At 36.0% G+C, this 14,264-nt stretch overlaps 1 protein-coding gene across 1 annotated transcript in view; it reads left to right on the forward strand.

Annotated features, from left to right (window-relative positions):
• The window catches only part of LOC106877042 (uncharacterized), a 92,654-nt gene that overhangs the window by 63,992 nt on the left and 14,398 nt on the right, over nt 1-14,264 (forward strand). Inside the window, exons 3-7 of the mRNA XM_089347979.1 lie at nt 1,161-1,381; nt 1,813-2,015; nt 3,275-3,421; nt 5,460-5,600; nt 6,249-10,749. Of these exons, the coding sequence (XP_089204105.1) occupies nt 1,161-1,381; nt 1,813-2,015; nt 3,275-3,421; nt 5,460-5,600; nt 6,249-10,749 (5,213 nt within the window). The remainder of the gene's footprint in view (nt 1-1,160; nt 1,382-1,812; nt 2,016-3,274; nt 3,422-5,459; nt 5,601-6,248; nt 10,750-14,264) is intronic.

The following is a 14,264-nucleotide window of genomic DNA, read 5'->3' on the forward strand; positions in this document are numbered from 1 at the left end:
TTCACACAGCTATCCTCATTCATTTTTGCCAAATGACCATACTAGTGCAATCGTCTCTCTTGCACACCACAACTGATGCTTCTTAGGTCCAACTTTTCTCTCAAGGTACTTACACTCTGTCGAGTATGCACACACACACACACACATATATATATATATATATACACATACACACACACATATAAATTGGCAGAAAGTTACAAATGTGACTTGAAGACCAGGGGTTTTGTGCACGGTACTTTTCAAACTGACCAGTTTGATAAGTGTCATGCACAAAATTCTTGTCCTTCGAGTCACTCTTGTAACTTTCTGCTGGTTAAAATAATAGATGCACACATATGCACACAAAGCTGGTGATTCACTATCATTATTTACACACACACGCACGCACGCACGCACTCTCTCTCTCTCTCTAAGACATGATGCATGAATCAGCAGTGTGATGTTTATGGTTGTGGAAATATGTTGTAGGAAGTTGTATTTATGCATGCATAATAAGCCTAGCAAAAGTATCCTGGGAAAATGACTGCACTTATTTTGGATATGTCTGATGCAAGTATATGGTACAATGGGAAGATAACTGCAATGCTCAGGATGTTAGTTGTAAATGGATGGTGTAATAAGTGTTGCAGCAAAACATCCCAATTAAAACTGCTAGGCCTTATAGAGGATAACAATAAGAGGAAGTGATTGGAGATACACTGTTTCATATACCCACCTCAATTCATTTATATTTCCTTGAAAACAGTAACAGAGCCAAGTAATAAAATTTGCACAATGTTCCAGATTTGTCCCACACTGCTTTGGAAAGAGTTAGTTGTTTTGGAGAGGGTTTTTTTTTTTTACCCTAACCTGAGCTCAACCCAAATTTTGTGAATAAAATTTGAAAGATAGGGAACTGTGTAGAAACCCAGTAAATTGACTGTGCCTGTAATCAAATGGCCCAGCCTTGTTACACCGTATCATGATGATTCTGCTTAAACATTAATTTAAGATGTACAAGTGTCTGTAAAATATGCAGCCTCTTTAACACCAGTCTCATTGAATGAGTTCCCCAGTTCAATCAAGAGAACTGCTGATTCACTGGGATTATAGTATAAGAGGCTGAATATTTCCAAACTGTATTTCTAAACTCATTTAGCTTCTCCTCTTTATTTCAGACTATGTATTAAAGCAGTATTGGATGTCAAGTGGAGAGAATTATCTAATGAAAATACATGTCGGCAGAAGTTCCGAGAAACTGTGGATGCTGTCCACACACAACTGGAGCGGTTCAATTATGGTAAATTCCAGCTGATTAAGAAACTGATGGAGACCCACTGGGATCATCCAACTCTTAACCGGATCATGGCTGGTGCTGATGATCTTGAAGAAAGTGAAGGTAAATTTATGTATCCCAGAAGTTGTTGCCATGTTTTGTACCATTTAATAAACTGTCTTTTTCATTGACATTTTAGAATTTACATTCCAATTTAAATTTTGGATATGCAATCAATATTTTTGTAAAATGATTTTAAATCTCTTTAAACACAAAATAAATTAAAACCATAAAAGAAATTCAAAAACAATTTTTTATGCAATATAGCTTTACAATTTCAGAAATTGTATATAAATTCAGACTTTTTGTCCAATATTATACTTAGATATTGTTTTGTATAAGATTTGCTTTCAATATATTTGTTTTTTTAAATTATGCTTTGTTAAATTTCAATAAGAATTATCTCTATTGGAATGTCTGGACAACGTTTTAATTATAAAAATATTCCAAAGTTAAATGCCATTGGGTCTCATAATTTTTTTCCTTTTCCTTAGTAATGGAATACTTTGCTGAAGAAGACCCCATGGTGCTAAAAGTCCGAGTTGAGATGCTGTTAGATGAAAATTGTGAAGAATTTGCCATGAATCTTTGTAGATGGTGTTTTCTTCATCCTGAACTTGCTGACAATGTACAGTTGCGTGAGACTCAACTTTTAATGCTTTACCGTTCTGCAAATGTAGAAAAACTACAAGAGGATGTAAGCTGAAAAATATATTTGTTGTTTAACTTTTCTGTATATTTATTATTGATGATGATGAATTAGTAAAATTGTCATAGTTTATGAACAAATCCTTTGTAATTGGAAAATTGTGAAAACTCTCAAAATCTCTGACATCTGTCAGTTTTGTTTTATATTGGCATTAGTTAAATACATAAAGCCATCATTATTAGTTTAGTTTCAATGACTTTTTTTTTGAAAACTGGAAGAAATTTAATTTCTGTGAGCATTATATTGATGAAACTAGGCCAGAAGTCAGTGGTTAACTAGTATATATAATCAATAAGCATTGAAGCAATTAGAAACGTAAATTACCTTCATGTTTTTTCTGTTAGGTTTACAGAATTGTTAATTTTCTGCAATATTTAAGGTGGCACATTACTTTAATGAGGTACTTTTTTTCAATTTGCAGTCATATTTATTCCACTTTGACAATATTCATTATTTTCAAATATCTATTCTATTTTAGTTTCAAATATCAAACTTTTGAGAAAAATAAAATCTATCAAAGACACCATTCAGAGAAATGGGTTTATTTTTACTACTATTGTAAAACGTATTCAGTCAGTATAATTCTCTCACACTCACACATGCAGAATAATAGGGTTCCCAAACTCTATTGGCCTCTCATGAGAAAGTGTGAAAAGCTGTATTAAACATTTTTTGAATTTGAAAAAAAAATAGATATGGCATTAAAAAATAGCAGCAAAGACAAGGAGTTTGAGAACAGTGTAAATGTGAAAAGAAACAATCGCAGTGATAAGATGTGTAGAGATTCACACAGCATCAAGTTTGACAGTAGCATAAACACACTCTAATGTTAGTAGGTCTCCGTGCTTTAGTGAATCATGTCAGTAACAGCAGATATCACTCTTGATGTGGAGGTACATTCTGTCTAACAAAAAAAGTATTAATTAGATCTTGGGGCCCATAGTGAATACATAAAGTTTATAGAAAATATTGATCATATTCTTAAGTGGTTTTGATTTTGGGTTTCTCTGTTCTTTTTCTTCTTTAAGAGAAATTTTTGCAACAGTTAATTTTTCTTGTAATTCTTCACCACATCTAATTTTCATTCTTTCCTTTCCTTGTTACACTGCACCTTCTTTCCTTTCCTTGTTACACTGCACCTTCTTTCCTTCCTTGATTATTTAGTTTAATAAGATCAAATTCTTTGATCTTTAAAAGACATATACTGTTTTTCTCCTCATGTTTTTTTCCCCCTTTCTTCTTTTCAGTGTTCAAAGATCTCTTGTGAGATGGCAGTGCAAATCATCAAGAATTTACAAGATTGTGAAGCACATCAGGGATTTTGTGTGATGATAGCTCAAACATTTCTTGTGCAGAATTGGTTAAGAGGAGTATCTGCTGATAGTGGTACCAAGGTATGTTATGTTCTCACACCTGTGTAGGATTTTCTTGCATTTTATATATCATCATCATCATCATAACCATTTAATGTACATGTTACACACACACACATTGTATCATACATCTACTTTTCATGTTGGCAAGGGTTGATGAGTTGGAGAGGTTATCACATTCCAAGTTAGTTGTTCAGATGTGTTGCTCTCTTTGAAAGGACAGAGGACCATGTCTCATTAAAATGTTTCATTTTTCAGCTTGGTTTCTATTCTGGTTGCTCTTCCTAATGCCAGTTACTTTATAGAATGTTCTTGGTAGATATTTAGTGGCCTTAACACTAGTGAGATTGACTTGTACCCCATAAGTTTAGCCATCATCATTCAAATGTGTTATTTACTCTGTGTTTGTGGCTGAGGAAGTGAATAGAGAGATAACAATGGCAAAGGATGAGTGAAAAAAAGGCGAGTAAGAGCATGGTGATGGAAACATTGATTAGGACAGTAAAAGGAGTGACAGTGTAATAGAGAATAAAATGTATCTGGTCTGGGTGTGACTAGGGAGAAGAATAGTAAAGTTGTGGAGTTCTTTTCTTTTCCTAAAAGGAAGTATAAGTAAATTAAAATAGTTCAGCAGAGAATTGAAACCATGTTGTGAACTCATGGCATAACCTATTTTCAACATTGTTCATTGCTCCATCTTACAAACATCCATATATTACTTCCATTGTCTTATTTTTATGAAGGTTATACTGAAAGTAATACAGAAGTGGGCATTACTTTTTAACTGACGTAGATTGTTCAAATTAAACATGTTGGTCATACAAAGGAATTATTCAACATAGTCTCCACCACATGCAAATCATTTGCACCATTGTTGAATCCAACCTTTGATTCCTATTTGAAAAAATCCAGGTGTGGATTCTTCACAGCCACTTTCACTTTATCTGTGTCATCACCTTGTCCATGAAGGGCTGTCCTTTATTGGACCAAAAAAGGTAGAAGCTGGAGTAACAGTGAACTGAATCCAATTTCTCAGTTTGCTGAGAAGATCAAAGAGAATGAACCTTTATCATCCTCCAAAACAATCATCATGACTTTCTATGGCCAGTCACTGGCTCTTGAATTTTTTCTGTCTTGGAGAAGTGTGACACCATTCCATGGATTGAGCTCCAGACTAAAGAAGTGTTTCCACTGGCTTGAAATGCTTCCAGCAGACCAGAACAGACTTTTACCTTTCTCTCATTTAAATCTGGTATCAACTGCTGAACTACCCACTTAGCTCACATTTTCTGTTAATACAAAGTCTTACACCAACTTCTGCAATACATTGTGACTTATCTGGCCTTGCAAGTTAGCTCATCCACTCACTTTCATCCATGTCAGTGGATCTCTATGCATTCATAAAATGCTCAACAACTTGATTTCTTACAAGCCAACAAAGGAACCTCTACCTAGTTGCTCTACCTACTAGAAATAACAATGAAATTTTGCTCAGATCATACCATCACAGACACTGCTCCTCTCATACACTGGCTTGGTTTCTATGGTTGGATGTATTTTCTTGTGGTACCAACAATAGAGATGCTGAATAGTTGTTGATAAGACAGTACTCAAGGACTTCATAATTCTATACTTTCGCTGCTCATTTTTCAACCACTTTAGTGGGTACTGAATGCATTTTTTGTAGTACCAACACTTGAGAGTTTGTCTTGCCTACCTTTAACTGTAGAGGAGACACAATCAGAAAAGTGATGGTTTGCATAATGTCATTAGCACAGAAGGAAGAGTGCCTTTGTGCACAGTGATTGTACAGAGTACTATCTTCAAAAAAAGATGGGATATTCAGTTAGAAGACCTTTCATCATAGGTTTGCTCAGTAAGGTTGACTTGATAGGATTAAACAACCACAATTTAATGTCTTTGTTTTTCATTTTACCTCAAATCAATTTCTTCTTCCTATTTCTTTTTTTTTTCTATTCTTTTTCCTTTGCTGATGTCTGCTGTTAATTCTTTTAATATTTTAATATTTACGATTGTTCTAATCTACTTCCATTTCTAGACATTGTTGAAATTATGGATACGACTCCAATACCTGGTTGACGGTGATTTGGACAAGTTTTCTGACAGTGTTTGGGCCATTGCCAAACTATCACAACACACTGAACAAATAACATTCCTTGTGGAGTCTCTACGAGAAGAGGTATTTTTCTCTTGGATTATTTATTTATATGTACCCCTTTCATCATCATTGTAATGTCCACTTTTCCATGCTTGCATCGGTTGTATGGAGATTATTGTGGAAGATTCTTTACTGTTGGATGCCCTGTCACCAACCCTCACCTGTTTTCCAGCGAGGTAGTATTTCCCCATGACCAGACATGTTCTTGCAGAATATTGGAAATGAACGACACTGCTTGTATGACAGTGACAATTGTTTTACAAATATCACACAGTTTCAAGACTAGACATAAGCATACACACTAACACACACAGATTTCTTTCAGTTTCTGTCTACCAAATCCACTCACAAGTATTTGGTCAGCCCGAGGCTATAGTAGAAGACACTTGCCCAAGATGCCATGCAGTGGGACTGAACCTGAACCATGTGGCTGGGAAGCAAACTTCTTTGCACACAACCTTGTCTGCGATTACCACTACTCTTTTTTCTTTCCCTCACCCTCTCTCATTCTCTTTTCATTCCTTTATTTTTCTCATAAATTTTATTATTACAATTATTTTATGTTTCTTTTTCATATTTCCTACTTAACAATTACCTTTTTTATTTTCCTCCGTTTTTTATATTTATTTATTTATTTGTCTGATTTCTGATTTTTTTTCTGTATTCCAGGCTGGAGATACATTTCTGCAATTGAACACCAATTTATGTATCTATGCTTTCAATTTGGACAAAGGTTGTTTAGAACAAGCTGTTGCAGATAAGGATATGGAGTTGATTCTTTGCCGAAATGTAGCACTTTCCAAAACCAGCCAAATGATCATGAATCTTTATGATGGTCTCAGTCAAAAACTTGCTAAACTGTCAGGACTCACAGCTTTTGCTCTTGATCCTAGTGAAGAAAATTTTGAGATTGTCTACTCAATATTCCATTCTAATAATAATAACTCTAATTCATCTTCGTTAGGTGGCAGTAGCAATCACAATGATATTGATGGTAGCAGCCCTAATAAGTATGTCAACAAACTTACAAACATGCTTGATGGCTTGCATGTAAGTCCAACGAAAGAGGTGAAAAAATCCAAAGAGAAACAACGGACACAACGCAACAGGCACTCTATGTCCCATCGTACTGTTGACAATGTGGAATACTGCAATTTGTCTGTGAATCCAGCCAATCTATATGAAATAGAACGACTGCTCAATAATATATGTCCGTTTCACCTGGATATAGAAATGTCATTTAGTGATTTGCATGCCATGTGTATGGAACATCTGACGCAACATCAAGAAATGTTAATGGTTCTTCATGAAGAAAGCACTGATGAATGTAGTGAATTTTCTAACTTTGATGAAGAGCAGCCCCTCTCTGAAGCAGCAGTTCAGAATAATGAAACGGCTGCCTTTACTGAACAATGTTCTCAAGAAAATGTAAACTCTAATGTAATTTTTTCATCACCTCCTCCACAACCACATACAGCAACAGCTTCAGTAACAACAGCAGCTTCAGCAACAACAGCAGTTACAGTAACATCTCAAGAAAATTGTACTGAACCAGGGGAGGGTTTAGTAGGAGGGCATCAAGTTGGAACAAAACTAGAAGCTAAGTGTGCTTGTGGCCTTCCCAAAAGCTGCCAGGTAACTGAAGAGGTTTGTAATTGCAAACAAAATCTCCCTAATAATAGCTGTCATTTGAATCAGACGTATCCAAATAGTATCTCTAATAGAAACCTCTTTGAGGCTTTTAACAAAGATTTGTCGACACAGCCCTATGGCATTCAGTCAGGGGATCATCGGCATTCAATGTCAGAGGCCTCTAAGATTCAAAATGCTTGTGAAAGAGACATTAAAAACCAACAGGTGAGTCACTGCAGTGGTAGTGGCTTCCCTAATTGTGGTGCATCAACTTCAGGCACATGCAGTTGTGATAGATCTGGCAGTGTTCATACATGCCTCTCTTTTGAGAGCCAGATTGATTTTTCGAACATTGGTGACAATTCATCTTCTTCTTCCTCACTGATGCAAACACAACATGCTTCTGATAAGCTGCATAAAGCTCGAACGAAGGATAGTCATTGCTATTGTAATAAATCATTACCTTCCATTTCTGATGGTAATGTAAATGTTACTGCACCCTGCAAGTGCGTATGTAAAACTAAAACTAAGTCAGGGAAAAAATCAGACAAGTCTGCAAAATGTGATAAAAACCTTCAACAAACATCTGAAATCAAAGATGGCAAAGATACTCCATCAAAAAGTTTATATGTTTCTAGTGGTATTAATGAGGATAAAGTAAGTTCAGAAATCCCTACTAGTGATCGATTACTTGAAAAACTTCAGTCTTGCATATCATCACTTACTGGAAATAATGCAGGTTGCTCTACTGAAAAGTTTTTACTTTCTAAAATAGAAAAATCTTACATTGACCGTTATTGTCAGTTTCTGAAATCTGTCAGCCAATTTGAAATGGCTTTACTCACGCAACAGAACAGTAAACCAAGTTCAAGGCGAAGAAAGAATTATGTTGTGGTGTATCGCTGTGGAATTTGTTGTGACTTTTTTGACCAGGTTTCTGAACTGAAAAATCATATTCAATCTATTTGTAAAGCTTCTGTGTCAGATCTTCAGAATCTAACTGAAGCAGCTACAATATTCTGTGCAAAAGATTCTGCTCTCAGCAAAATTAAATTCTTTAAATGCCTTAAGTGTTTGCAATACACATGCACTCGTAAGGAAATGGATGACCATTTGAGACTGTGTGGCGTACCCCTAGTAAAGAAAACTTCCAAATCAACTAATACCTCTTCCTTGGCAGAGAAAAGCCAAGTACAGAAAAAACCCTCATTGACTTTAGAGGATCCCAAAACAAAAGCACCAGAAAAAGAAGTGCCTAAAAAGCAGCAAGAAGTGGTTCCTTCTGTTCCTGGAACTGAAACAATCAATGTCTCAAAGCCATCCATTTGCCCTACTGAGGAGCATTCAATGAAGACTCCAGTCAGCAAAGAAGGCTCTTCAAGTGATGTGACAACATCTCCAGTTATAAACGCCACCATGGAGACAACCACAACGAACACTGTCTTCAAATGTAAAGAGGAACAACTGGAGGTTGATCCTGAAAACAAAGAGGATAAAAAACCCAAAGTTAAACAAACGAGCGAAGAATATTTCAAGTGTCAGATCTGCAGTCGTCTGCTGCTTGGCCCACATCGACTTAGACTTCACCAGGAAGCTTGTAAGAAAAGGAATGACATCAGAAGACGTATTAAAAAAACAAATATAGTGAAACCTTTAGTCAATATAAAAACAGAAGTTGTGACACCTGATTCACAAGCGACAGAAGGGTCTACATCTCATCCACAAAATAATCTTACTACAGTGAATACAACCAAAGTGAACCAGACAACTGTTACAGGTACCAGCAAAGTAGAAGACGCACCTTCTACTATAGCAAACTTGCCCCAGCCAGAAAAACCTAAACATTGTCCTGATTGTGAACGTATCATCAAGTTACGTAAAGTCTCCCAACAACTGAGCTTATCAGAAGCTCAAGTAAAAATTGAACCAACTGAAATTACTGACAAAAATAACTCCCGTTCAGTTTGCAGTGAAGAAGAAATTCCTAATCAACCAAATAGTTCTGTGCAGAATTCCTCAATGGCCCATCAGGAAGTAGAAAGTAAAGCTGTGAAAACAGATCAACTAGCAACTAGCTCTCATAGATCCAACATGAACAATGATGAATGTATTAAGAGAACAATGCTTCAGATTAAGTCGGAAATGGAAAATCAGTTCTTACCAAGGAAACCAGTCAAACCAGATAAACCTTTGCAAGATTCTCCCCCTGTTGTTAATAAAGTCATTGAAACCATTGAGACAAAGAGCGTTGTGAGTGAAGATGATCTGCTACTTGTTGGTGATAGCACAATGACGATGTCCCCAAGTAGAAAGATGCGTATTTTATCACCATATTGCCGAAAATGCGATTTCCATTTTCGCAACCGTTCAAATTTTGTAAAGCACCTTGCCATTACTCATCTCCAACCATACACTAAGGAAACCGTCTCTGAATTGAGCAAGCCTATAGTGATATTTACTTGTGTATATTGTCAGATTGCTTTTCGAGTTTGGTTTAAATATATCAATCACATTCCCAACCATGCGACACACATTCTTAAAGAGCTGAACTGTCGATGGATTAAGGAAACATGTCAAGAAGAGAAAACTGCAGTTGTTAGTGGCAAGGGAGCCCAAAAAAAGACACAGTTAAAACTTGTATGGCCACCACCAGAGGAAGAAATTGGGTCCTTTCTTAAAAGAAAACGAAGAAAACCATCGAAAAGAAAGTTTAATCGAAATGCAAGCCTAAGTAATATTTCTCAAAGCACTATATCAAATTTCATGTCAGCCAGTTGTGATGTTGATAATAAAACTAAACAAGATGTTCTGCATGTTATGCACAATCTTCTGCAAAGTATTGTTGGCATAAATGATCAAGTTCTAGCAAATATTGATAGTGTGTCTTATGCTAACAAGAAATCAGTAATGGAGACATCTAAAGAGACAGCTGCTCAGTTGTTGCCAGAACCTTGTAAATCACGATTGTCACAAAATATTACTGCCAAAGATATGTATGAAATTTCTACAAATACAGCTTCAATGGATGAAACTGTTCAGCAAACAGCTGCATCTTTCATTGAAGATGTAACGTTGTGTAAAACTCCTATAACAGCTAATGATAAATCTGTTGTAGTTAAAGAAGACCAGGAATTACCACTATTGTCAGATACAAGCCAGAGTAAACCAGATAAACTGACGCTTGATGTAAATAGTGGCAATTCTGGTGATAAGGCGTTGTCTACTTTAATTGAAGGCAGTGTAAAACCAGCTAGTACAGACCCATCCACAAACAATGTAACCAAAGCCTGTTTGTCAACAGTTTCTTCTGAGTCAGGAGATAGTACATCATCTACTTTAGCTGATAGCAACAAAAAAACAGCTAGTACAGAACCCATCACAAACAATGTAGTCAAATCTTGTTTGCCTGTAATCACCAGTGAGTCAGGAGACTGTCTCAAAGTAACCAATACATTGTCTGCAGAAGCTGTGAAAGCAGGCAGTTTGGATAACATAAAATTGAAATCTGATGAGAGAAGTCAAGAACTGCCAGTAAAAGGTAAGATGATGTGTCATAAATCACTTATATACTTTTCTAGTATTAGAAGAAAAGCCAGTTCAAGCAAATATCAGTCTCTTTTGACCTCAGCAAAACTTTTTCTCCTATGTTTTCTATTACCACTCCTTGTTTCACTTGTACTTTTGTTGTTTCAACTCCCCACCACACCATTTTCAACACTTGCTCCTTCACTTCTTTTCCCATTATTAATGTCCTTACTTAGGTGGCGAAATTGTTAGCATGCTGGACAAAATGCTTAGCAGCATTTGCATCTGTCTTTATGTTCTGAGTTCAAATTCCACCATGGTCAACTTAGCCTATCATCCTTTCAGGGTCAATAGAATAAGTACTAGTTTTTCACTAGGGTTTATGTTATTGACTTACCCCTTTCTCTGAAACTGATGGCCTTGTGCCAAAATTTGAAACCATTATTAATGCCTTTTCTAACTACTATTATTTCTATGATATTTGGGAACTTCTTTGTTATCGTTTACCATGCTAGAAATAAGATTTCCTTAAATCACACCTCTGCCATCTTAAAAAAAAAAAGACACTAGTTAAAGCTAATGCTTTTGATCATAGATTTGTTCAGTCAGAGCTGTCTTGGTGTTATATCTTTGAGACAAGGGAGCCACTATGCGGTTTGACCTGCTAGAAATAGCAACAAAATCTCCCTCAACTCTCAAGTTTCTGTCCTCAAAGGTAAAGATTACAGTGGATAATGTAGAACCCTATGTCTTGTAAAAGTAAAAAAAAGGGCAGAATGTTTGCAGGTGGAAGCCCTTTAATCATAGGTTTATATGATCCAACTGCGTTAAGGCTAAATATAACGTTGCCTTCCTCAGTGTCTTCATTAACAATTTCTACACTAACACCTCTTTCATCTATGTTTTCACAAAACAGATTCGGAAATATCTATGTCATAACTGTCTTTAAATGTTCTAGATATTTTCTCTACTAGAAATCTACAGTTATATGTAACATTTCAGCAGAAACTTCTATGAGGACACTCAATCTACAAGAAATAGCAGCCAAATTTCACACTCACTCCATATCACCTTAAAAATAAGGATAATGAAGCTCTAGATATGCTGAATAAAAGACGGATGACTACAGTTGAAATTTCTTTGATTATATGTATGTTTGATCACAAATGATCAAGGGCTAACAAGAATCTTGTTAATGTAGTTATGTGTGTGTGTGTGTGTGTGTATGTTATATACAAGTTGCTATCATTTACAGTCATTTGTCACATTGTAAGCATCAGTTAATATTGCTTCTTAACCATCTACTCTATCACTATTGCTCTGAGTGTCACCATTTCAACTAACAACTGCTATGACAAACAGTTCACCTCTTAAATTGTCACTGGGGAACAGATTCAATTTTTTGCCTATTGAATTAGATTTGACAATTAGTTCTAGGTAATTTGGGTGTGTTGAGCACACATTTTTACTCGATTTTGCTCTATTAGGTCCTGATTTTGCTTGGGCTTCACTAAGAAAAATAAACATTGTATCAAGCAATGTTTCAAACAAATCTAGCCAACACGAACATCACTTACTGTTGGAGAAGAAAATACCTAGTTAATTCACTTTTAATGACCAGAGATAAAACCATATTTTCTCCTCTATCTAAGAAACTAGGACTCATTAAACAATATGTAAAAGCTTTAGATACGAACAGCTTTTGTTTCAAATACATAACTTTAAAATTTCCAAGTCTAAGTTATGTAAAAATCAAGGCATAAGTTTTTAATGGTCCACAAATAAGAACATTAATTAAAGACTGCGATTTTCCTAATGTCATGAACGAATGCGAAAGAATTACGTGGTTCTCATTCGCGGACTTGATAGAAAATTTTTAGGCAATTATAGGGCAGGTAACTACGAAGAAATCGTAAAAAAAAAATTTTTAAGGGGCTACAAATAGTTAGGTTGCAATATGAGCATAAGGATGCATTTTTTTTGAATAGCCATCTTGACTAATTTCCAAGTAATTTAGGTGCTGTAAGTGACAAACAAGGGGAGAAATTCCACCAAGATATCAAAATTATGGAGGAATAGTACCAAAGATGCTGAGATTACCACATGATGGCTGATTACTGTTGGTGTTTGAAAAGAGATCTGCCATCAACAAGCAAAATACCCTAGAAAGTCTTATAAAAAAATTTTTTGTCAGTGAAAGCTTCATATCTCTTAATTTTTTTATTTTAAGTATTTCTGTCATTATAATGTAATTTTACAGTAGTTTGAACTGCTTGTATTTATGAAACTTGAAAATAAATTTGAATACATGACTTAATTTTTTAGTCTTAATTTGAAAAATCTAGAAAATGGCACCTAGGCTGTTGATAAGAATCAGGACCTGATAGAGCCAAACTGAGTTGAAATTCATATTCAGTGCACCCAAACTACCTAGAAGCAAGTATCAGATATCATTCAATAAAATATGTGTTCCCCGGTGTTATTATTAGGATGATGGATTAGTTGAATCATAAGAGCTTCAGACAAAATGCCTTAAACTATTTGTTCTGGCTCTTTACATTCTGGTTTCAAATCCTACCAAGTTTGACCTTGCCTTGCAGTCTTATACTGAAGTTGATGGTATCCACTAGCACCATCCCCACTTCACCCACCCACAATTTCAGGCCTGATGCCTGTGTTAGAAGCAATTGTTTCTGAAACCACTATTTGCTTCCCATGTTTATTCTATATTCCACCAAAAGAAGACTAAAAAAAGCCAATAAGAACCACAACATTTAGTCAGGTCGCTCTTGAGCACTACTGGTAACATGCAACCCAGTACAACCTGTCACATGGTTGGGTCATCAGTGACTAAACTGGCAACCCCATCAAGCTTGCTTGGTGAGGAGGGCGATTGTCGGACACCCTGCGGGACGAAAAATAAGACCCGTCAAAGGGTGGAAGAACTGCTGTGTAGTCAACGGCCAATTCAACAAATACCTTGTCGCGGTGAAGTGCCTGTGTGCTCCATTGATCCTGAGAGCTGTGCTGGGGGGAGAGAAATCTTCAGGCAGGTCTTACCAGGCCAGACAGGTCGAAGGGTAGGAGACAAACAAAACCTTAACGACAATAAATCAAAGCATCAACAGCAGGGTGTGGATTTAGTTATCAGCAGGACCTAACAGATCAGATTCCTGGCTTTGAACTTGTGGGATGTCATATAGAGGATCTTGAATACAAGACAATGGATAATATTCTTAGTTAGATGGAAACTGCAGGACCACATGGAGCAGTTCCCTGCGACTCCTATAGTATGCGCAACCAAAACCCCTAAAAGAGGGCATCCTATGGGACGACCTAAATAAGATGAGATGATTAAGTCACTATCTTATCAGTTTAGGATATTTGCTCTACTTTGCAAAGAAATAGTTGCAGGATTAGTGTTAACAATTAGTGTGCTGGTATTAGCTAAGATAATAATGTACATCACTAAAATATCGTTAACATAGCACCAAACACAGCTTAACACAGAATCAACATAGCCTAAGC

Source organism: Octopus bimaculoides, chromosome 2 (genome assembly GCF_046866305.1).
Source record: "Octopus bimaculoides isolate indiv1 chromosome 2, ASM4686630v1, whole genome shotgun sequence".
NCBI classification, from domain to species: Eukaryota; Metazoa; Mollusca; class Cephalopoda; order Octopoda; family Octopodidae; genus Octopus; species Octopus bimaculoides.